General features: G+C 44.9%; 1 protein-coding gene across 3 annotated transcripts in view; it reads right to left on the reverse strand.

Moving 5' to 3' along the window:
• Positions 1 to 25,083, reverse strand: part of KIF18A (kinesin family member 18A) — a 109,848-nt gene that overhangs the window by 52,023 nt on the left and 32,742 nt on the right. For 2 of the 3 annotated variants that reach the window (XM_006111514.4, XM_006111515.4), the window contains exons 7-10: positions 16,121 to 16,297; positions 15,491 to 15,565; positions 15,152 to 15,261; positions 3,366 to 3,531 (exon numbers count right to left, since the gene is read on the reverse strand). In XM_006111514.4, the coding sequence (XP_006111576.1) occupies positions 3,366 to 3,531; positions 15,152 to 15,261; positions 15,491 to 15,565; positions 16,121 to 16,297 (528 nt within the window). The remainder of the gene's footprint in view (positions 1 to 3,365; positions 3,532 to 15,151; positions 15,262 to 15,490; positions 15,566 to 16,120; positions 16,298 to 25,083) is intronic. The other variant, XM_006111516.4, reaches the window with a different exon arrangement.

Below are 25,083 nucleotides of genomic sequence, written 5' to 3' on the forward strand. Positions count from 1 at the left end.
GGTAGGGAATTGGAGTCCCTGGTGTAATAACTGAGCACTGGTTTGATCTCGGAGCAAAAAAACCAAACACAGTCAGAAGGTTACAGCCACTGAGGGAGAAAAAAGCTGATCTTGGAATCCCTTTGGTCAAATGGCCCCATACTTGCATCACTGACTATATCCCATACAGCATATTAAACTTCAAGACTAATCTGAGTAATTGCACAGATCTTAGAGCACTCACGCTTCAAAAGCAAAGCAAGTCTTAACTTTATCTATTGCTCTAATAATGGAGAGCCATATTGTAAATATTCCACTGTAATAGGGGCTTGAGAAATTATGATCCAGGATAAAATAATGTTTTAAAGTACTACTTCAAAATTCAATTCACTGCAAATTGCGATGTGAAAAACTTTTGGAATATATTAGTCACTTGAAACATTATTTGTGACAAGAACAAGATTTCTGAAATAGCAGTGTATTTTTTTCTAGGACACTATTCATAACAAGTGTAAATTTTCAAGGGAATCCCGACACACAATGGAAACTTGAAATTGTTGTCAGTTAAATTTTGTTTCAACAACTAATTAAATAGAGGAAAAACTAATTCTATATTCAGAAATTAAATTAAGATTGAAGGTTTTCAGGCTTTATTGCCTATTCTTGGATTTCCTGTTAAAAGATTAGGGTAGCAAACTCTGAACACGATCAGCCATTTGAAATACAGGCCAAAGGATACTGAACTTCAAGGCCACTGACAGAACTGCTTTAAAAATGTTTATCTTTCCTTTGTCAACCCGGTGGTAGAAAAGTTTGATATGGAGCTTGATCATGCTTGCCAGTACAGTGCTACAAACAGACTTTCCAGCCAAGTAGCTATGCCAGGTGTGCTGCCATGTTGGTAAGTTTGTGGTTGCACAGAAGCAGCATGGATATGTTCTGTCTAGTCAGATCTCGAAGAAGTAACTGTGTATCACATCTAAATTGAAACACTAGGAGACTTTTCATGTTTAGCTGCGAAGTAAGCGTTAACAAGTTCCCTTATTCAGTGGAAGAGCCACCCTAGACTGGCCTTCCACATTCAGAATCTCCACCGCTGGTTCAGAATCTTTCAAGACTTGTTCAACCTGCACTCCCAGGCTTTGGGCCAAATGTTTTAGTAAATCCGGGAGTCCAACAATGGCATGGAGAGCGATGCCACTTCCAAGGCCTCATCTGAGGAAGATGATGAATACTCCCTAGAAGCAGGGTGTTCATGCTCTAGCAGATGCTCTGAGTCCTGGGACACCACTGACTGGTCAGGCAACCTTCAAGGGCACAGCTCATCTACCCCTTCCAAAGAAGGTGTGGTGGACTCTGTGTGTCAAGCGCCCGTGGTCCTGTGCTGGGGTGTAAGGCAGCTCCAGTGAAAAGGTGGAGCCCATGTTGGAGGGGACACCACCTCTGGGACTGATGGTAGGCCCATGGGATCCAAAAAGGCCACTGGGCTGGGGATTGACAATGGGGAGAGGAGGAGCATGTCTGCTGCACAGTCTGCACTGAGGTACTATGGTATCAGGAACAGTGTCCCGAACAAAAGCAGTGCCCGAGAAGAAATGTTGCCAAGACTGGAGAAGCCATATCCCGGGACCAACGGACCCAATGTCAGAGTCTGACAAATAGTTCACCCCCTAGCACAGCAGTGCAGACGATGGGTCCAGAGACTAGCTGGACCATAGCTGCAGGCTTGCTCCAGTGCCGGGTAGGCAGTGACGGCACTAAGTGCCCCAGTGCTGTGGTTGATGCTGCCGATGCAGAGGTGCTCAGTACCATGCCCTCTCCAGAGGCTGAGGTCGTAGCCAGTGCTGATGGATGTGCACGGGCCAGGGTGTCGGCACCACTGGTGTCGAAGCTGGTGCAGACTTCGAAGCGCATCAGCTAGCCTCAGATGCGGCCAACGTGTCGGTACTGGATTGAGCCTTGAGTGTGCCGGCACGGGAAGCAAAGGAAGAAATGAATTCTATCACCTCTCCAGCTGAAAGGTGGTCAGGGTCAAAGGGAGGTTCACCATTACGGGATCCTCTTCAGGTATGGGATCCTGGGGGACGCTCAAGTGGTACTCAGAGAGCCCTCAAGCAACAGGCCTTGAGGCCAAAGTGGAGACATTGGAATTCCCTGACTGAGGGCATACTCTGGATGCATGATGTGACAGATCTGTCTCTGTCCGACCTCTTCTTTTCCACTACCGGTGACTGCGAGCAGTGCTGGGAGTTAACACCCAAGAGGAATCAGTCAGCCCCGGTGCCTCCTGCACCGAAGATGGTGTGCTATAGGAAGCAGGTGCCAAGTCTGTGGCCAGTGCTGGATGGAGTGCCAATTCCATCAGAAGAATGTTGGGGTGTGAATCACTCTCTTGCTATGTCTGGGGTTTGAAGCTCCGCTAATTGTAAAAATCTGTTGAAGATATGAGACTCGCCCAAATACTTAAGGCACAAATAGTGTGGGTCCACACACGTCACAGGCTTAAGGCAGTCTGCGCAGGGGCCCTTGGGGCCCAAGCATGCCCCTAGGAAGGGGAACGCAGTAGGCAAACCCCAACCCAATAGAAACACTAATGTTTTCAGCTCTTCTAGTAAGAGTTAACTTGAAAAACTGGAAATGAAAAACTAGCTACAACTACTGCTGGCAATGCATGGGAAGTTCCAATGACCATCACAGGCAGTAAGAAGGAACTGAAGGGGTTGTGGGCCGACAGAGGATTATATGAGTGCATATGCAGGCACCACTCTAGGGGGCTCACTGTCGGTCTGACAGGTACTGCCGAGGGGAAAAACCTTCTGACAACCTGTGCATGCGACAGGCGCGCACCTACACGGAACAAACAATCACTTGAAGAACAGTCCCATTCCTGGCACTTTGTGTTTTCTGAGCACAACCAAACTCTGACCTTGGTTTAAATTCATGTAAGAAGAAGCTGCATACCAAATTTGGTGATTCTAGCTCTTATAGTTTAGGAGGAGTTCTTGAATAAGAGGAATTCTTGAATAAAACCGACTTGCTCACACACACTAAAACATATATATGGATTAAAAAATATACAATTTTTGTACTAAAAGCAGATACACTTAACATTAATACTCCTGACTGAAGTAATACATTTAAAACAATTCAATTGATTTAAAAGCCTACATTTAATTTAAGCAAGTAAATTAGATTTCCAAGTCTTACTGATCTTTAACAAGTCTCTGATTCTTAGAGGTCTCCATCACTTTTAAAAGTGCAATTCAGAAGCTGAAGACACTTGTACACAAAAGGTTAGATAGTTGATCTAGATTAAAGATAAAAATGTCAAAATAGAGGTTCTGTACAGTAACACGGCAAAATGAAGTGATACAAAAATCACTCACCTTTTCTACTCTGTCTTGAGAGCACACCAACTCAATTTGTTCATGGAATTGTTTCTGGTAATACGTTTTCAAAATATTCTCTTTAAGTCGCATTTCTAGCTTGAGGTATTCCTTTCTGATTTCCTCCCGGTTTATAAACAAACTTTTTAGAATTTCTTGGAATCTACTAAAGAAAGGGATACGTTAAAAGAAAATGATTACACATGTAGTCCTTTCATGAATTACTGGTTTATTATGATAAAATAGAAGCAAATAAAAATCCAGTTCTGAGCCAAGAAAGTAAATATAGAAAAATACGGAATCAAAATTAGTAAGCGATCACAAGAAAAGTTTTATTTCTATTTCCCAAAGTGGTAGTAAAAAAGCAAAGATTCTATAATGAAAATTAAGATCCATATGAACAAGCAGCACATATTCACATGTCAAAAGGAATTAAACTATCCTTGTTTAGATTAGGAAGTCATTAAAAGGGCAAATTTATTTCCCCATCATCCAACCAGCCACCATCACCACCCAAGTACCTTCATTTTCAGTAAGGGTATGTCTACACTACCCCGCTAGTTCGAACTAGCAGGGTAATGTAGGCATACCGCACTTGCAAATGAAGCCCGGGATTTGAATTTCCCGGGCTTCATTTGCATAAGCGGGGAGCCGCCATTTTTAAAACCCCGCTGGTTCGAACCCCGCGCAGCGCGGCTATACGGGGCTTGAACTAGGTAGTTCGGACTAGGCTTCCTATTCCGAACTACCGGTACACCTCATGGTTTTGGAAGGTGCAACTTGTAGTAACAATAGTAATTTGTTCAGAAGCTTTTGCAGGATTATGACCCAAAGGTGTAAAGAAACCACAGATTTGAGGAATAGTCAACATGCATTTTAGGAATATTTATTAAAAAAGGATACCTTATCATTAAGCTAACAAAATTAAAAGTTAACATCTTGGAACACCTGAGCTAACCAAAAAAAATCATCATCAGGCTATACAACAACATTTTAAGAATTATTTGTGAAATTCTGCAAACTCAGACTTATCAGTGGCTACGTCTAGACTAGCATGATTTCCCGGAAATGCTTTTTTCGTTAAAAGCATTTTCGGAAAAGAGCGTCTAGATGGGCACGGACACTTTTCCGCAAAAACATTTTTTGCGGAAAAGCGTCTGTGGCCAATCTAGACGCGCTTTTCCGCAAAAAAGCCCCGATCGCCATTTTCGTGATCGGGGCTTTTTTGCGCAAAACAAATCTCAGCTGTCTACACTGGTCCTTTTCCCAAACGGGAGCAGCATAGTATTTCCGCAAAAAGCACTGATTGCTTACAGTAGGAAGTCAGTGCTTTTGTGGAAATTCAAGTGGCCAGTGTAGACAGCTGGCAAGTTTTTCCGGAAAAGCGGTTGATTTTCCGGAAAAACTGGCCAGTCTAGACACAGCCAACCTATATTTTTAGATATAGAGAAAAATTGCAGTTTTACAGAAGCATAAAAGGTAAAAACAGCAGCTTCTAGATTAAGCAGTCAAACTTTGTGTATGTAAAAGAAACCAAATCTTGTCTTCTGGGAAAAATCCAGAAACATACAAATCACATCTAGTATAAAATATTTTATTGCAAACTCCCCTCACTTTTCCTAAAAATGTTTGAAAAGTACAATTAGGGTACGTACAAAACAAGGACAGACATACCCTAGTATTTATTGGTTTAGATCCCGACATTTGATGGGAATTATAAATTTGCAAAGATAAGACAAATTTATCTTCTTTTAAAAATAGTTTCTCACAATCAGGAGCCTCAACATTAGGTTGTTCAGCTAAACCTCATATACATACTGATTACATAATCTCTGGAAATTCTCCTAGACACTAATGTATTGCTAAAAAAAGTTTGTTTGTAAACCTAAAACAGATTGGTACAGTACTTCCTAATTCATTTTGAGTACATAAGACAGACCGTGCTCCAGACCAATGCTCCATCTAGTCCAATATCCTGTATTCCAAGAGTGGCCAATGCCAGATGTTTCAGAGGGGGATGAACAGAAAGGGGCAATTTTGCATAATCCATCCTATTATCCAGTCTCAGCTTTTGCAAGTTGGAGATTTAGAGATACCTGAAGCATACTACTTTGACTTTTTTTGCTAATAGCCATTATAGACTGATCGTCCACTAACTTGACTCATTCTTTTTTGGACCTAGTTATACTTTTGGTCTTCATATCTTTCCAGAGCAACAAGTTTCACAGGCTGACTATGCAAACTTCCTCTTGTATGCTTAACTTGCTGCCTATTCATTTCATCGGGTTCTTGTGTTAAGAGGCACAAAACAAATAGAATCTTACTTTGTTCTTATGACTAGCCCTCAGTTTATCTTGTTAGATGTAATATTACGCAAGTACAGTAATTTAGTGGCATAAGTGTCCAATTCTGTCTCTAAAGTTTTCCAGCTGAAAGAACAACAAGGGTCAATTGGAGTAATCCCAGCTAGATAATTTTCAGAAACATGATTATGGTTCTAAAGAGATGCATCCAAGGAAAAAAAAAAAAGCACACATTTCTGACTATTGTATTTTCCTCCATTATAGAAGAACCTGAACTAGGAAAATTATAAAAAAAAGTTATTCCAAGATCTGAGGTTTATTTATTTATTCTCTCCTGGGCATATCACATCAAAAAAAGAAATAATAGAGGAGATATGGCCAATCTTACTGATCCTCTGAGCTGCACATGACTATCTTCAGAGTCACCACACACTTGTCAGGGCTCGGGGCTTCACCCCCATTCCTCCTGAAACTCTGAGCTCCAGCAGGCATGCCCCAAGATGCTCCTCCTTACTGGGCAGAAGTCCCTATCGCACCCTCCATTGCAAAGAAGAGGTCCTCAGTCTTTCCTCCCCCCACTTCAAATCTTATAGGTGGAGAACTAGGGTTGGTGGAGGCAGCTCTGTCAGCCTCACTTCAATGGAAAGCCATAATTTGGCCATCCCATGTAATAGAACATCACTCAGAGGAACAAAACATCCGTCCTAAAAACAAAATGCATTAAACCAAAACTATTCAGTTTATAGAAACGAAGAAGCTACATATACGAAGTCCAAGTGCTTCTCTCTGAAACCTAGGGAAATACAGGACCCACTGTGCAAAAAGAACACAGTCAGAGGCGTATTTGGCAATGGCATCAACTAAGTCATAGTATGCAGACTTTATACCATCTGACTACCTGCAAAAATAACTTTAGTAAGTGGCTGTGCTGCAAGCTCACCCAAATCAACTAACAATAGGATCTTCTTACTCTACTCAAAATGGCTGTCATCAGTAGTGCAGGCTGGATGGCAAGCAGGAACAGAAGTAGCAGAAGTAAAGGCTATAATTATAGCCAATTTCATATAATACAAATAATCAAAAAGTAAAGTTTGATTTCTTAGCACATATCCCCAGATGCTAAAATAAAGCAGAGCCTTTTATTAGTACAAAGAGAAAACTAGACCCATTCATGAAAATACAATTTTCACCAGAAATTTAAACCACATTCCAGACTTTTAAATAACTAGATCTTGAGCCGTTTATTTGTGCTTTTGATAAAATCCCAATAATGTTATGCTGTTGTATAAGAAACTTAACAGATCTATTAGATCACTTAGACCAGCTTACTGCCAGGACAGGATTGTAGTCTGAAGTACATTTTTGGAAATTTTGCCTATTAGTCAATGTCCCATGGAATGGACTTCAACTACTTTCCCTGGGAGACTATTCAACACTCTAATACATCCTTCAAAAACTTTTCCTACCACTGTGCTTAAGTTTTCATTTTCCCAGTTTCATTATATAGCTCTTAGTGCTACACAACACTGTAATACCCCAAATAATGCCACTCAGTGCTTTGTGTTAAAACATATCTGATGTGTCTATGCGTTATGTACTATTAAGTTAGCTAAACTGTCAAAGTATGTGTGACGGGGCAGAGGCGCCCCGCACTGAGAGCCCCCGGCGGACCGCTTGTCTGGCGGCGCTCAGGGGAAAGCCGGAGAGCCCCGAACGGGGCAAGCCGCGTCTGGTCGTTCCCGTGCAAGCCGCAAACCGCTGCGCCAGCTGCTCGGCGGCAGCGGCACGCCGGCCGGACATGCCGGGGAAGCCCGGTGATGTCACTGGGCTGGTGACGTCACCCGGCAGGCATAACGCTGGGCCGGAAGTCCACCCACGTCGCGCCGGGCGGGATTCCGCCGGCGAGCCACGGCGCAGGGATTTAAACGCCTGCCAGGAGCGGGTGAAGGGGGGGGGGGGGGGGGGGAGTGCCGAGAGTGCTTACCCCTCCCCCCAGGACCGGATAACAGCTGGGCCCCAAGCCTCAGTGGGCCGACTCCGGGTGGGGAGAGGAAGTAGCCCAGGGCGGGCAAAAGGAGCCTGCGGACTGACGTGTTGCGGCTACGGCCCCGTCAGTCGGACCGGAAACACATCTGAGTCCTTAGGGCCCTGGGCTAGGGTCCGTGAGAGAGGGCGGGCCCGGACCCCCCCCTCTCCACCAACAAGAGTAACGTGCCTGACAGATCTCGGGCAGAGGGACAATACTGTTGACTGGGACGCTGAGAAGCAATCGGGAGTGGGACAGGACCACGAGACTGGTGGGTGAAGGGGGGGCACATTTACAGGTGGTGGAGAATGTGGGCATTTGAGGAACCCTGAACGGAAGGGGCGGTTGTGAGGTTATTGCCCCCCCTGCATCTCATAAGGTCCAGGAGCAGCAAGATGGACCCCGCGAAAGTATTGGACTGGCTTATGGAGAATCAACGCCAACACCTGCAACAACAAACTGCGCTTCTGCAGCAGCTCTCCACGCAGCACCTAGAGCAACAGAAGCAGCTGGTGCACGACCTGGCGGAGCAATTCGAAGCGCAGAAGGATCGGTGGAGGCAACAATACATGCCACCTGTGCTGACAACCCCGGGACTGGTGACCGGGGAAGGAGTGGGAGGATTTCTGACAACCCCCATCCGGTTGTCAAAGATGGGACCAGAAGATGACCCAGAGGCATTTTTGACCACCTTTGAGCGGGTCGCAACCGCCGCACGGTGGCCCGAGGACCAGTGGGCGACGATATTGGCGCCATACCTATCTGGGCCGGCCCAGATGGCTTATCGGAGCTTGGGAACCCGGGACGCGCTCCACTATTACAAGATCAAAGAGGCCGTGCTGGACCAGCTAGGCATCAACCTCGAAACATATCGGCAGAAGTTTCGGAAGGAGCGCTACGCAACAGGGGACCGACCGCGGGCCGTGGCCCAAAGGCTAAGAGAAGCCGCCTGGCGCTGGCTGGAACCAGAGCAACAAACAGGGGCCCAGGTCACGGAAAAGGTGGTGCTCGAACAATTTCTGTGCATCCTACCAGTGGGAGGCCAACGGTGGGTGAGGAGACAACATCCGTCGACTCTCGAAGAAGCCGTGGCCCTCATGACGCACTACGAGGCGGCCGAATCGGCCGAGGGTCTAGGGAGGACGGACCGTCCCACCCCGAGTGCAAAAGGGGAGATGGGGAGGCCAGCCCGACCCCGGGGAAACCCCGAAGAAATCCCGCTACGGAGAAGCGAAAGACCAGAAACCCGGCGGTTGGCCCCAGCCTGGACGATGCCTGGGAGGCGGCCCCCGCGGAGGCCACCCCAGCCAGCGGGCCCTGGGGAGGCAACCACAGGAGAAACAACACCGACCAAGGGTACATGTTTCTGGTGCGGAGAGGAGGGACACTTCCAGCGGGAGTGTCCCTACATGGACTGTACCTACGCCCAGGCCTTGACCGGGAGCCCCTACGGGAGGAAAGATCAATGGCCCGGATTACGAAACAGGTACAGATTGAGGGCCAGCCAGTGGAGGCGCTAATAGACTCCGGCTACAGCCAAACGATCGTCCGGGAGGACTTGCTAGGAACCCAAGGTCCCCGAGGGCCACCGGTGATGGTACAATGCGTCCACGGCGATGTCCACCAGTACGCAACTGCCTGGGCCCAAATAGTGGACGGGACCCACGGGAGCTGGGTCTTCGTGGTGGTGGCCCCTAAGCTAGTTTATCCAGCCCTTCTTGGACGCGACTGGGAGGGGTTCAGTCGGACAGTGAGCGAGTGGGAACGGCCATCGTGGACAGAGGGAGCCGAAGGCCTGCTAGGGGAGGAAGGGAACCCCCCCGAGGGAGGAAGAGCCACCGCTCAACGAACTCGCCCGGGATCTCTGGGACGGAGACTTCCTCCAACACCAGAGGGAGGATTTCACCCTACAACACGCCTGGGCGGCCACCGGAAGATCCAGAGACACGGAGGACGGCGATAACACCCCCCAGCAAGGGCCGTTCTTTGAGGTACGCCAAGATCGTCTATACCGGGTGACGGAGGGGGTGGAGGAGTACGGGACCCTTAGGCAACTGCTGATCCCGATTCAGTACCGCTGCCCGTTGATGGGTCTGGCACACGCCAACCCCTGGTCCGGGCACTTGGGTTACGAAAAGACCGTGCGCAGGATCCTCCAATGGTTTTATTGGCCAGGCATGTACCGGGAGGTTAAAGACTTTTGTGTGTCCTGCCCGGAATGCCAGCGGGTAAGCCCAAAGGGAGTCCCGAAGGCCCTGCTTGTACCCCTGCCCATCATAGGCGTTCCCTTCGAGCGGGTGGCCATGGACATCGTCGGCCCGCTAGAAAAGACAACTACCGGGTGCCAGTACATTTTGGTAGTCCTCGACTATGCCACTCGATACCCCGAGGTGGTCCCCCTGCGGACAACAGCCCGAGTACTAGCAAACGAGTTGGTGAGGATTTTCTCCCGGGTGGGAATCCCCAAGGAGATACTCACAGACCAGGGGACCAATTTTATGTCCTGTCTCCTGGCAGAGCTATGCCGACTTTTGCAAATCCGTACCTTACGGACGTCCACTTACCACAACCAAACGGACAGCCTGGTCGAACATTTCAACAGAACCTTAAAAGGTATGTTGAGGAAGTTCGCGGAGCAGGACCCCCGAGCCTGGGACCGTCTGTTGCCAGCCCTGATGTTTGCGGTGAGGGAGGTCCCCCAGGTGTCCACCGGGTTTTCCCCCTTCGAGCTCCTCTATGGGTGACAACCCCGGGGGACCCTAGACATTGTGTGGGAGAATTGGGAGGCCCAGGAGACAAGGGTGAAGGGCTCAATACCCTATATCTTAGAGCTCCGACAAAAATTAAGAACCCTAGGAGACATCGCACAACTACACCAACGGGAGGCCCAAGCCCGGCAGGCCGCCCATTACAACGTCGGAGCACACCTGAGGACCTTCGAACCCGGAGATCGAGTCCTGCTCCTGTTACCCACACAAGACTCAAAGCTGTTGGCAAAGTGGCAAGGTCCCTTCGAAGTGGTCAGACGAGTGGGCGAAGTTGACTACGAAATACGCCTGGCTGGGCCGCGGAGGGAAACAAAAATCTACCACGTCAACCTCTTAAAGGCCTGGAGGGCCAGGAGGGACTAACGGGGGACAGCATCGACGCTGACGTGGACTTGGGCCCCGAATGGAGGGTCGCCACCACAACCCCGAGACCCCGGGTGAGCCAAGAGCTGACGCCGACCCAGAAAAGGGACCTAGAGCAATTGCTCAAAGCGTACCAGGACGTATTAACCAACCGGCTGGGGCGTATGATCCGGGCCTACCACCACGTAGACACCGAACCTGGGAAAACGATAAGAGAACCTGTTCGGCCCCTACCGCGGAAGGTCTGGGAGACAGTAAGGGAGGAGGTTCAGAAGATGCTCCAATGGGGCGTGATCGAGGAGTCCCACAGCGACTGGCGGAGCCCGATCGTCTTAGTTCCGAAACCGGACGGCTTGGTGCGTTTCTGTATAGACTTTCGGAAAATTAATAACATCTCACGTTTCGACGCATACCCTATGTCGAGGGTCGACGAACTTTTAGATCGCCTGGGCCGCGCCCGCTATCTATCCACGATAGACCTGAGCAAGGGGTATTGGCAGATTCCCCTCACCACTACCATGAGAGAAAAAACAGCCTTCTCTACACCCTTCGGGTTATACCAGTTCGTGCGTATGCCGTTCGGTTTACATGGGGCGGCGGCTACATTCCAGCGGCTGGTAGACAAAGGGCTAAGAGACCATCGAGCATACACCGCCGCATACATCGACGACATCGTCGTATACAGTGAGACCTGGGAGGAACACCTAAAAAGGCTCCAGGCCATCCTGAAAACATTGAAGGAGGTGGGCCTCACGGCAAACCCTAGCAAGTGCTGCTTCGGCGAACAAGAAGTAACGTACCTCGGGTACACAGTGGGACGAGGACAGGTAAGGCCCCTCGTCGACAAAGTAGAAACACTACGGGGCTACCCCCACCCCAAGACCAAGAAACAAGTCCGTCAATTTCTGGGGCTGGCCAGCTATTATAGACGATTCGTGCCACACTTCGCATTGCTAGCGGCCCCTCTAACAGACCTGACCCAGAAAACATGCCCTAACAGGGTGGAGTGGACCGAGGCCTGCGAAAGAGTCTTCCAGACACTTAAGAGCCGGTTGACTGAGACACCAGTCCTAACACAGCCAGACTTTGACCAACCCTTTATCGTCCAAACGGACGCAACAGAAGAAGGGCTGGGGGCGGACATGTCCCAGGAGCGGGAAGGGGCCGAGCACCCGGTAATGTGTATCAGCCGCAAACTATTCCCCCGCGAACGTAAGTACTCAACCATTGAGAAGGAAGCCCTAGCAGTAAAATGGGCAATAGAGACGCTCCGATATTTATGGGGCGGCCGATTTACGGTAATGATTGACCACGCCCCACTCCGGTGGCTACAAAATATGAAAGATGCAAACACTAGAATCATGCGATGGCATCTTTCTTTGCAGCCATATGCGTTCGACGTGGTCCACCGAGCCGGAGCCCAGCATGCGAATGCAGACTTCTTCTCCTGAAAAGACAGCCACGAGGAGAACCCGGAGCAGGGGGTAAAGGGACCTCTAAAGGGGGAGGTGTGTGACGGGGCAGAGGCGCCCCGCACTGAGAGCCCCCGGCGGACTGCTTGTCTGGCGGCGCTCAGGGGAAAGCTGGAGAGCCCCGAACGGGGCAAGCCGCAGCTGGACGCTCCCGCGCAAGCCGCAAACCGCTGCTCCGGCTGCTCGGCAGCACACCGGCCGGACACGCCGGGGAAGCCCGGTGATGTCACTGGGCTGGTGACGTCACCCGGCAGGCATAATGCCGGGCCGGAAGTCCACCCACGTCGCGCCGGGCGGGGCCCTGACGGTGAGCCACAGCGCAGGGATTTAAACGCCTGCCGGGAGCGGGTGAAGGGGGGGAGAGTGCTGAGAGTGCTTACCCCTCCCCCCAGGACCGGATAACGGCTGGGCCCCAAGCCACGGAGGTAGGCTCAGACGTGGTGGGCCGACTCCGGGTGGGGAGAGGAAGTAGCCCAGGGCGGGCAAAGGGAGCCTGCGGACTGACGCGTTGCGGCTATGGCCCCATCAGTCGGACCGGACAGGTAACACGTCCGAGTCCTTAGGGCCCTGGGCTGGGGTCCCGGACCCCCCTCTCTCCACCAATGAGAGTAACGTGCCTGACAGATCTCGGGCAGAGGGACAATACTGTTGACTGGGATGCTGAGAAGCGATCGGGAGTGGGACAGGACCACAAGACTGGTGGGTGAAGGGCGGGGGCACGTTTACAGTATGTTTTAGTTATTTAAGTTTCTCTGTTTAAGTCTATTTCTCTAGTTTAGGGCTTGTTTGCTGAGAATTAACACAATCTCAATATTTTTCTGATACAATAGTGCCCAGAACTGAGTAATCCTCCCCCTACTCTGTGACTCTGAATGGACATCAGAAATACTTTAGCAAAAATGACCAATGCAACACCTTACAAACACCGTCTCATCTGTTATCCTCTATGAAACTTATGTATGCCTCAACATTCTAGAGAGTAGTTCTCCATCTATTGATCAGTGTATTCAGATGTCGTGTCTCCCATTTCATAGGGAATTTTGTGAAATCCTAAAGCAGGGGTGGGAACCTAAGGATCTAGCCCCTGAGGTTTGGGGCTCCTTCCCATCATAGCAGAGCCTGGGGTGGTGCTCCAGCCCCCCCCGCCATTCCCCTGGAGGGCTGGAACACACAAGATCTACTAGCCTGGGCCCCCGAATACTCTGGTGTGCAAGGGGAGTGTCTGTCTCCTTCTCAGCTGGGGACCACATCAGAGAGGATTTCCCCCACCTCCTTCTCACTTATGTGTCGCCTCTGATTGATTTTTCTGTGGGTTAGCAGCCTCCGATCCAAAAAAGGTTCCCCACCCCTATCTTAAAGCGGGTAGGCAAAATTGACACACGGCTTAGAATCCCTTTACAGCAGGAATAAAATCAATGCATGTTTGACTCACCTAAACATAGGGAAAACAAACCTTACAGAACTAGTGAAACTGTCTTTTGTGAAGTTTAGTTTCACTATACACACCGTAATTAAGCACTATAATTAAAACATGTAGATTCAAGGGGTCTACTTTTATCCATTCTAAGTATATTGTGAGATTGCCCTAATATAGTTGTTTTTCAATATTAGGGAAGAATTCCATTCCATTACATGAATCCTTGCCTAGGAAAAGAATTGTGTGTTAGTGTGCAGATAAATCCCCACCTTTAACAGTACAACAGAATCTAGCGCAACATATATTAGTAGTTAAAATGACAAATTACCTTAAAATGTATTGAACTTCAGTACCTCCAACATGAATAATGCACAGATGACACAAACTGTATAAGTTGTTAAAAATACATAGAAGATAAACATTTTACAATAAATGCTCAATGGTAAAATTCAGATTTTTGTAAGGCTCAGTGGTAAACAAACACTGCTAACCAGAGTAAATAGCCACACTTTTGTCAAACTGGTGTTTCAATAGGTAAATATCTATAAATCTCAGAACTTCATCTTTTTTGGTCTTAATGACAATGTACATGAACTGAGAGGGCACTGCACCTTGATTTCCAGAGAACCCGCAGAGTGTTTTACCCATTAATTTAGCTAGATAGTTAAAGCATCAAAGGCTTAATTCTTCTGTGTTCTCTTTTTAAAAAGGAGACATATCAGTGGTCACGATTTTTTTCTTTAAATCTTCTCAGACTCAAGTTATCTGAATGTTTTTCATCTTTCACATTCTTTACAAGCATTTCTTAATTTATACATGTCTCAATCAAGTATCTCCATTTTACACGTTTATTAAAAGATCCAACTGCCTCCTTTTTTTCAGCTGTATAGTTGCATGGTTTCTGAACCTTTAAACTGGAAAGCTCAATATAATTAAAATTATACCCTGATGCTACTTGCCTTTGCTGAAGCACTAACTCCAGTCTAACACAAACTTGTTTTAAAACAGAAAAACCAAAATATTCTTTTACAGTAGTATTATTGAAATCAGAATATTCTAAATGGACCTTTAACATATAATGTTATAAAACTCATATGGCCATACTGAAACTTCCTAGCTAAAAGTTTATCATTGAATAGGAAGTTAAAAAAAAAGTTCATTAAGGTTGCCAACTGATATTTTTCCTGCCATTAAGTAAGTTAAAGTTCTCTAGTAAAGTCAAGAGAGACTAGTTAGAAAATCTGCCGAGATTTTTATTTTAAATTCAACAAGCAAAGTAAAACAATAGTGTATATAATGTCACATCTACTTTAGAGAGAGTAACATAAAACCAAACTGAAACCAGGATTTTTAGCAAGTATAGAACCGATTTTAAAAAGTTATGGTAAAATCCTGTAAACCTAATTTTGTCAAAATGAAACCTTAATATGATTTTACCTTTGTATACCTGCTTGCTGCTGGTTTGAAAGAACATTTGTACCACAATTTTCTGAAATGGCTGCTTTTTCTTCTTCATATGCTCTCAGTTTCTCTTTCAGCATTATGATCTGAAAAACAAGGACAATACGATTGAAATACAAAGCTTGCCTCAAATATCCTATTTTACCATCCTCTTGAAAGAGGCATTTTTAAATTTAACAGCTAGGGGTATCCACCTGAATAGACCAGGGAAACTTTTGCTCCTTAGGAAAACTACAGATAAATCTTACCTCATACTTTAACTCACTAGATACACTTTTCTGTTTATACTAATAATAGTGATCAAGACTAACATACCTCTTTCTTTTGTTCATTGCAAATCTTAACATATTGACTTATATGACTGTCCAAGCTAACAACATTGCTTTTCAACTGTTAAGGAAAAGAAAAAAAATTAATAAAATTTATACATCATACACAGTAACTGTATTAGATACAAATATTACTAATTACATTTGAGCTGTATTACAAGAAGAGACAAAAGTACACTGTAAGATCAGATTGAAAGACAGAAGATCATGGTTATATATGTAGGTCTGCCAGTGGTTACAGACATGGTCTGCATGACAAAAGGACATATCGTTCTTATATACAGAAAATTGGGGATAATGATACTTAACTACCATTGTAAAGTGCATTGAGATTTATGGCATCAATGGGAGAAATAAAGTTTGAAGTCTTTAGAATTAACTTTGGCATTTACCTTAAATACATGACATTTTGTTTCTAATGTAACTAATCTGAACATTTAAGAAATGAAAATTATAATGAAGGATATTAGACTAGATGATTCAACAGAATTCTGATGCAAAAGCCAAGTAAATTGTATATTGCTCTAGATACAAATAACTGCATCATTTGAATACTGTGCCTCTTTAATTTTGTACACTCCACTACTTACAAAATAAGTTGTATAAATTTACTTACAGAAGATTTAATATCTTTTGCTCGGTTTGCATACTTAAGAGTGTTGTAAGTGTCATCATAGAACATTGAAGAAGGACTAACAGCAGCTATCATTATAGTCCGACAATTCCCTCCAAGAGAATCTTTCAATAAACGAGTCAGCTTGCTGTTACGATAAGGAATATGTTGTTTCTTGCTCTGGAAAAAAAAAAAAAGTGACAAGTGTTTTTGTGGATTACAGAAGTTAGTACATTTGACCTGCCTTAAAAGTCAGTTTTAAGACTTAATCTCACAAAGACAGCAGTGCATTCACTAGTGACAAGTGGTAAAGCTTTGGAATTTCACTTCCATTACTAAGCTACCTCTAAACCACAACCCCCCACACAAATTGCCCTGTCCACTTTAAATCTTGCCTCACAAAAATCAAAGCTTAGTGCATTTATTGCTAACATTTTTTAAAGTTATCCATTAGCTTTCTATTCCCTAGATAGCCGACAATGGTGATTTTTATGATGCAGACTGCCTTGTATGGCACAGAAAATGGACTACAGTATGGTGAATCTCTATCATAGACATTAAAAAGAATGTCTCTATCATAGACATTAAAAAGAACAACAAACCCCTTTCATAATATTAACTGAATTGCCATGATATGATAAGACTGCAACGACTAAGGACATCACCCTGAACCAAATAAACCTATAGGCATAGGCCCAAATACAGCAGGCCTTTCTAAGCTTAGAAATTAGGTGGCTTTGTTTGGGCCAACAAGGGAATTCAACCCATTCCACTTCTCCTACTGGGCTTAAAGAAAGTTCTGTTCCTGAAGGATGAAACCTAAATATATTGGTTCTTGTACATCCAAGAGGATTTATATCCTTTTGCCTGCTCAGGGCTAGCATTCCATGCCAGGAAGGAATGCTCCCCACTCATGAGGGTTAGAGTAAACCCAGGTATTTTAGACCTTGCTGAGAGCATCATGATAGTCATATTTCCAGGACTGGTGAAGTAATTTTGCCCAGGTCAGTTTGGCAGTGAGGAAATGTGGATAAATACCAGGTTCCCTGTGCAGATAGAGATTCTGCTATTGAGTGGCTAACAGATTAGAAGAATGCTGGAGCTCCTGTTGTCTGGTACAGCAAGGAAACAAATCTCTCTCCCCTCTCTTGACCCTTGTACTGTTGATGGGACCCTGAGGGCAGTTGAATCCCATCAACAGTATGGCACTAAGTTAGCTGGGTGGGGAGGGGGCGAGACGGGGATGACAGCAGCCTTCTGCCATGTGGTATGAATTACAAGGGAAAGATAACTTTTAAGGATGAACTTAAAAAACAACAAATGGTCTGATAGCACTTTATAGATTAACAAAACATGTAGATGGCATCATGAGCTTTCATAGGCACAGCCCACTTCTTCAGATGACCGGAGTTATGAAGAAGTGGGCTGTGCCCACAAAAGCTCATGATACCATCTACAGGTTTTGTTAGTCTTTAAAGTGCTACCAGATCATTTGTTGTTTTTTAAGTTTATCCTATACAGACTAACTCGGCTACCCAATGAAGCTTGTAAGGGATAAGTTATTGTTGGATAGTTTACAGATATGTAACAAAGTTGTGGCCTAGTTAGCCATATTCCTGAAGTCTAGGGTTTTTTTAAAAATGGGGTTTTGGATAGAATAGGCAGCATGGTGACTTATTTCATGAGGACTCAGTAGCTGAGAGCACCATGGTGGCTTTGATTCAGCTCTAAACTACAAAGCACTTTTCACAATCCAAACGTACTCCTAAAATAGATTTGGTATAGCTTGAAGGAGAAAACAAAAATCCCCTGAGAAGGACCAAGAGACCTGGGTACTCATGGGGAGAAGACTGCTGACCATCTGGGGCGGAAGACAGTGTTTGACCCCACCCCCAAAAAGTGTCCCCCTTCCAATAAGATGCAGAAATGTAAACCGTAGTGGCAACAGGATGAGGAGCAGCCACCTGCTCCTGAAGCTAGCAGGCTCAGCATTTAAAGGAAGTGGTGTATGGTACTAGTGGACTCTCTTCAGAGGGAGTCAGAAGAATAAATCTGCTGACTTGACATGATATCCCAAGAAGTCTTCTGACTGCCTGCAGCCCATATCTGAGACATCACAGAAAAGTTGCTGAGGCTCATCCGACCCTCTGACCACTAAGATGGGCACTAATAGTACTATGACGTCTGACACTGAGCAGTGACTACAGAGCTCTAGGAGTAGGATAAAGGAGTGAGAGGCACAGGGTGTGTCCTTGAACATCCTCCCGATTAAGGAAAGAGCTTAGACAGGAACACATGCAAGCTGAAGATTAATGCATGCCTGCACATATGGTGTTGCAAGGCGGCTTGGACTTCCTCAGTCACGGGAGGATGTTCTGTGAAGAAGCTCTGCTTGGAAAAAATGGGTTCACTTACCCAAGAAGAGAAAAGTATCTTTGCACAACAGCTTGTCAGTCCAGTGAGAAAGGTTTTACATTAGATTTAAAGAGAGTAGGTGAGAAAAGTCCATAGATATGCAGTAAAAAGGTGATTGGACAGAAGACTATATATTTTAGGGAGAAGGAGGTTATAGGAACAGGAGTGAAATCATTGGAAGAATCTGCTGAACACCTTATATCACTCTACAAAATTGCAAAGAGTATGTGAAATAAACAAGAAGAATTGCAAGTATTAGCCCATAAGCTAAATAATGACTTAAATGGCATTAGATACTTGATGGGATATCTTGTGACTGGAATACTGATAGAAAAGCCTACAGCTTGATGTGGAAAGACAGGTAGGATAAAAAAAGGAAGTGGTATAGCAGTATATATACACATTTGTTCTGCGGTCCAGAAAGAGTTGAAAACCAAAACAATTGAAAGTCTGGTTAAAAAATAAAAAAGGAGTTGCACTCTGCTAGAGGTCTACTATAGACCACGAAATAGGAAGAGGAAGTAGACAAGGCATTTCTAGAACTACATAAATTCCCAAAACATGAGACCTTTTCCAGATGTAGCTGGATAGTTAAACGTAATATAGCAAAACACAACATTTCCAGTAAGTTCATAGATATATTGGAGACACTCTCTTGTTTCAGGAATAAGTAATAAGCAGGACAGATATTTTAGTCTTGATTTTGACCAACAGAGAGGCATTTTAGCAAACCAGAAAATAAAAGGTAATTAGGATGAAGATATGACATGTTAGATTTAATAATTCTAAGGAAAGGAAAGCATGAGAACAACAGAATGAGGACAACAGCCATTAAACTCTGAGAACTGGTAGGTAAGGTCCAATGAGAAGAAAATCTAAGGGCTAATGTTGTCCATGAAAGCTGGCAGTTACTAAACACAACTGAAAACTATCCTAATACAAAGGAAAGAGAAGAAACGAAGAGGCCAGAGTGTACCAACCCTACACGGGCTTAAAGGGGACAGACCAACCATTGTGGGCCAAGGAGAACACACACTTTTCCTTGTTGCTCATGCAGCAAGTAGAAGAGCCAGATCCAAGAAGGCAGCCTAGTTCAGTCAACAGTAGCTGAAGAAGAGGAAAGTCATGTTCTGGGGGCTCCTTCTGAGGTACAAACACTCCAAGCAGCAAGGCCCATGCACCTGGACCACCGTGTGGAAACCTCCTTGGCTACAGAGACTGACGGAGATGCTGGCTTGCCTTCAGCTGAGGAAGTGCCCAAGATACTATTTGTGGTATGAAGTGACCCAGGAGATATAGTGGAAACTGCTACCTAAATCCTTAACATGGAAGTCCCCAGCTTCATAGGGCCCTGGGTTGGAATCCAGCGGAGCAGAAGCTGGGTTCCCCTACCCTCCACCCCCAATTGCTACTGCCTGCTCCAGCTAGGAGGCTGCAGGGGCCTAGACTGTTTGTTTGCTTTGCCTACCCAGGGACAGCAGTCTGAAGGGCTGTTTATTTGGATTCTCAGAGGCCACCAACTATTCATGTAAAGATCATGCAAAGGGGACTAAAACCCCTGTGATCACAATTACCCACTTAACATGGAATGCCAACAACAGGGCATACCAAGCCTGCAATGGACCAACAGGGGTGCCTCAGCTTTACACACAGGATCCATCAGGAGCTCTTTAATGACCTGAAAATCAAAAAAGGAATACTGCAAAAAGCAGGAACACAAATTGCTAAGAAGGAATCCATAAAAATAGCACAATCATGTAGAGACAAAAATCAGAAAGGCTAAGATAACCTGAAGGAAAAGGAGCCACTGGGAGCTAGGTCTCCAATTGTGGCTGAAGAACCACCTCCACAAGGAGAATATTAAGCTACTGCTCTCTTTCCTTAATTGTCCTTGGCTGGAATTCCTGACACATTTTGCAGTGGTTCTTCTCCTAACCCTCATCCAGGTACCTCAAGCAGGAGGCATGACAGTCGCTTTTCAGCATGCGTTTAGAACATGACTGAAAAGCTTTGAAGCCTGAGGAACAAAGCATGCCCTGGAAAATGGTAGGAAAAATGGAGGGAAGGAACGACGTAACAGAACTAATTTATAGAACTAATACTAAAACTAATCTACTAGGGCTATATACAAACAGTTGATCAAAAACTGCTAGTCTGCTTACCGTCACTGGTAGTAAGAAGAAATTAAGTAGGGAGCAGGTCGGGGCAGGGCTCTATAGTGGGTGCAGTGAAGGGCACCCCAACCAACCCTACAGCTAGCTGAAAGGGGGGGGGGGGAAATCTTCCAGTTACTGTGCATGTGTGTGCACATACATCTGATTGGAATGCACATGAACAAGCATCTGAAGAATAGATTAAAGAACATTTAAATAAGTTGGGAGAGTACACTTATAAAATTTCCAGATGGCAGCAACCAGGGAGGGGCGGGGAGAGTTGCAAGAGTTGCTTTGGACAACAAGAGTAGAATTTAAAATGTCCTTGACGAATTGCACTGAATTCAAAAAGATAAAACTCAATATAGGTAAGTGCAAAGTATATTTCTTTCTTAGGAAAGAAAAAACATAAGGTGGCTAGAGGGGGTTTAAGAGAATCTGGGGGTTACAAGTGGATCTCAAACTGAATACAAATCAACAATGCGATGCAAGCTGCCAAAAATCTAATGCATTCTGGGATACAATAACTGGCGCATTTATGTCAGACAAGGGAGGTAATTGCCCTTCTCTATTCGGCATTGGTGAAGCCTCAGCTGTAGTATTCTATCCAATTCTGGACATATTTGAAATATGTGCACAAATTGGAAAGACTCCAGAGAAGAGCAATGAAGAAAAACCGGATTATTGAGAAAGGAACTGGGCTTGTCTTGAGAAAAGATGACTAAGGGAGACTCAGAGTTTTTAATATGTTAAAGGTTGTCAAAAGGGATGGAGGTCAGTTGTTCATACCACTGAAAGCAGTAGTATCAATGGGCTAAATCTATAGCAAATCAGATTTAGGTTAGATATTATGAAATTTTCAAATTATAAAAGGTAGGAAGCCTATTCCAGGGCTTAACACAGGGGATCTGCATGAAGCTTCCTTCACTCTGCCCAGCCCTGCGAGTAGCCCGTGGCACTTCAAAGTGCTATGTGTCCTCAAAGGGTGAGAGGAGACTTCCCGCGCTCCCTCGCCTTGATTGGCCTGGGGATGGGTAGCCCCGCCCCTTCCTGTTTAGGCCCCGCTCCTTCCGGGGTGGCCCCTGGACAAAAATTATTGCCCACCCCTGGCCTAAAGTATGTACTCAGCACAATTCTGCAGCCTCTGCTATTGTGGCTACCATACCATATGCTTGCATTCCAGCTTAATGAAAGCTAGCGAGAGTGCATATGTTTAAGAAGGGAAATCACAGCACTAGCTTCAAGTGTTTATCTTGGAGTAATTCTGCACATGCAGAATTTGTACATAAAGAATTTCCTTTTCTGCAGCAGAAATGGACTGAAGAGCTGCTGGTTGTTAGGACACAGATATTCAGGCCTGCCTATAAAGGCCTACAAAGAGAAAAGAATCAAAATCACAGTCTGATACCTTGTTCTTAAGCTAAAGCTTATGGTACATCCCATACCAGTAAATCAAAGGATTCACATTGAAATAAGGCACATTCCAACAATTTGGGGCTGTTAGAAAGGCCATCCAATCTATGGTCTCCAGAAAAAGAGAAGAGCCTAGACACTTAGGTTGATAGCTTTCTGTTGGGCAAAGATCAACTTATCAATAGTTGGAGTTGTGAAGTTTTCGTTTCCTTATTGCTGTATGGTTCTGTCTGGTTCTTTGATTGTTTCTCTCTCCTATCTAATTAATTTTGCTAGGTGTAAACCAATTAAGGTAGTGGGATACAATTGGCTAGATAATCATGTTACAATATATTAGGATTGATTAATTACATTTCAGTAGAATGACTGGTTAAGGTATAGCTGAAAATACAGCTATATATATTATATTAGGGACAAACAGGAAGCAAGCAGGAAAAAACAAGGCAACAGGGGAAGAAAGGAAAGCAAACTGGATTCATGCTTGCTTGAAGCTAACTCCAATAAACACTGAGTTGTTCACATCTCCAAACTTCAGGTATTGCCACTTTCTGTTCACATAAGAAGGACCAGGGAAGTGGGAGGGTGAAAGGATAAGCCTTTAATACTGGCCACCACTAGTGTCAGATGGATCCAGCAAAGCCCAGGTTCCAAACAGAAGATATTGCCAGGAAAATGGAGAGGAAGCTGGAGAGTTCCTGGCTGCTGCAGTTCTCAACACACCTTGAAAGACGTGGCATGCAGGAAACCTGGGATCCAGTAGGAGGCTGCTTCTCCCTCTGGATCCATGGGCTCTAGTTATGTATGATATACGAGTAAAAATATCTGGTCTGATAGCGTGCTGCTGGGTGTCAGTGTCTGGCCTGGGGGGAAAAAAAAAGAGGGGGCTGAGAAAGAGGGCATGACTGAATTTTAGAGGTTTCCTTAATGGTCTGCATATGGAGGATTTTTTTTGTCTCTATTGTTATAGACAGTTACTGATAGTTATTTTGAAATAAATTATGAAAACAAATGCAATGGAGTGATGGAATGTTATTTTGACCAACAAAACTGGCAGAACTTTTTGTCTTAAGAATTTCACTGGGAGTAAAGGGTAGACATAGGTAAAGGGAGCAAGGAGCCAGAGGTATGATGTTAAGAGAGAAGTGACATTGAACTTGAACAGCTCTATTTTATATGTATTTTGGAGGAGTAATCTAGATTTTAGGGAGTCCAGAGAGGAGGAAGGGTTACAGTAATTAAGTCAAGAGATGCTTAGACAACACGACATTTTTTTTTAAAACCGTTCAATAGAAAGACAAGGCAAGATGAGATAACAGCCTGAAGTTAATTTTGCTCCTGAATTCATGGTGCTGGAGCATCTACTTTGACAGCTCTCTCTTTGTACAGGAACAGACATATGTACATACAAATTAGATACACAGTCCCATCATCTTTGTTTTAACTTCATGTAACACAAGAATGAGTGTTTCTTTGTCCAATTCACCAAAGGTAACTGGGCAAGAATCTCTTTAGTAATGACACTAACATGTGCTGCTCCTTCAGATTTTGCATCTCCTTGTGTTTATTTTTCCTAGCATAAGTTTCTTTATGGTACAGCTTACTGAAGGGATTTGATAGTTATTCTTCTACAATGTTCCTCTGCAGTTTTCTGGTGCTGTTGATGTTGCAATGCATTTTCTGTTAGATGAAATTTACAAGCACATTACCCTGCTTGACAGAAACAGTGAGCCACAAGGATTTCCTAAGGAGAAACTCCCACATGCTGTGTGTGACATTTTGCTGGCTTTTCTTTTGGCTGGAGTAGCATTTTTCAACTATGCCAATTACATAGCCACCCTGACAGAAACTTTCAAAAACATAAAACATTGAGTGAAATGCACTTTGACTCCAAAAGGGAGAAAACATACCCTCAGTCTTTTTTCTCCAATTATTTAGAACTGTTAGGCTGTATATCATTAGTCCCAGAACCCACAATTCTGTTGCTAACATAAGATTTGTTCAACATAGCATTTGTGGCAATAGAGGACAGGAATCTAAAGTTTTTAAAGCTCCAAATTGCAGGATTCAGTTACTAAGAAGAATAGGTATATGGATCTTTCGTTCAGTTGCTGAAAATTCAGCATGGGGTAGCATGAAAACAACAAAATATTAAGCTTCTAGGGCGGGGTGGGGAACATAAGGTCCAGGGGCCAAACGAGGCTCCTGGTTTGCCTGGATCCAGCCCCTGAGGCTCAGGGATCCCCCACAGCATTGGGGAGCCTGTGCTAGTGTTCCAGGCTTCTCCCCTCCATTTCCCCATGGGGCTGGAGCAACACAAAGGGTGTGTCTAGACTACAGGGTTTTTTTCAAAAAAAGTGGCCTTTTTTCGAAAAAACTTCCCCTGCATTTAGACTGCTGCCATGTTCTTTCGAAAGTAAATAAAAAAAACGCGGCAGTTTTCGACCGTGGAAAACGTCGTTTTAGGAGGAATAATGCCTTTTTTCGAAAGTGCTCTTTCGAAAAAAGGCGCTATGTAATGCAAACTGTACTGTTTTGAAAGAAAGCATCCAGACTGCCTTGGTGCTCTTTCAAAAAAGCGGTTTGCTTTTTCGAAAGTACTAGTTGCAGTCTAGACGCTCTTTTTCGAAAGAGGCTTTTTCTAAAGTATCTTTTGAAAAAGGCTTATAGTCTAGATGTAGCCATAAGCTACTAGCATGGGCCCTGCAAGGCTCTGGTGTGCAAGGGGAATATGTTTCTCCTCAGTCGAGTGACACATTAGAGAGGTTGTTCCCCTCCCCCGCTTCTCATTATGTACAGCCCTGTACTGATTTTTCTGTGGGTTAGCAGCCCCCAACCTGAAAAATGTTCTTCACCCCTGTCCTAGAGGTTCTGTCAACATTTAAGATGCCAAACTTCTTGAAAGGAAAAGCTGAAGTCCAAATTAAAGCTATGGCTTCCCCACTGTATTATCTGATTTATCATTTAAATTGCGAACTTCTTAGTTGT

The sequence above is a fragment of the Pelodiscus sinensis genome, chromosome 4, assembly GCF_049634645.1.
Source record: "Pelodiscus sinensis isolate JC-2024 chromosome 4, ASM4963464v1, whole genome shotgun sequence".
In the NCBI taxonomy this organism is placed as follows: Eukaryota; Metazoa; Chordata; order Testudines; family Trionychidae; genus Pelodiscus; species Pelodiscus sinensis.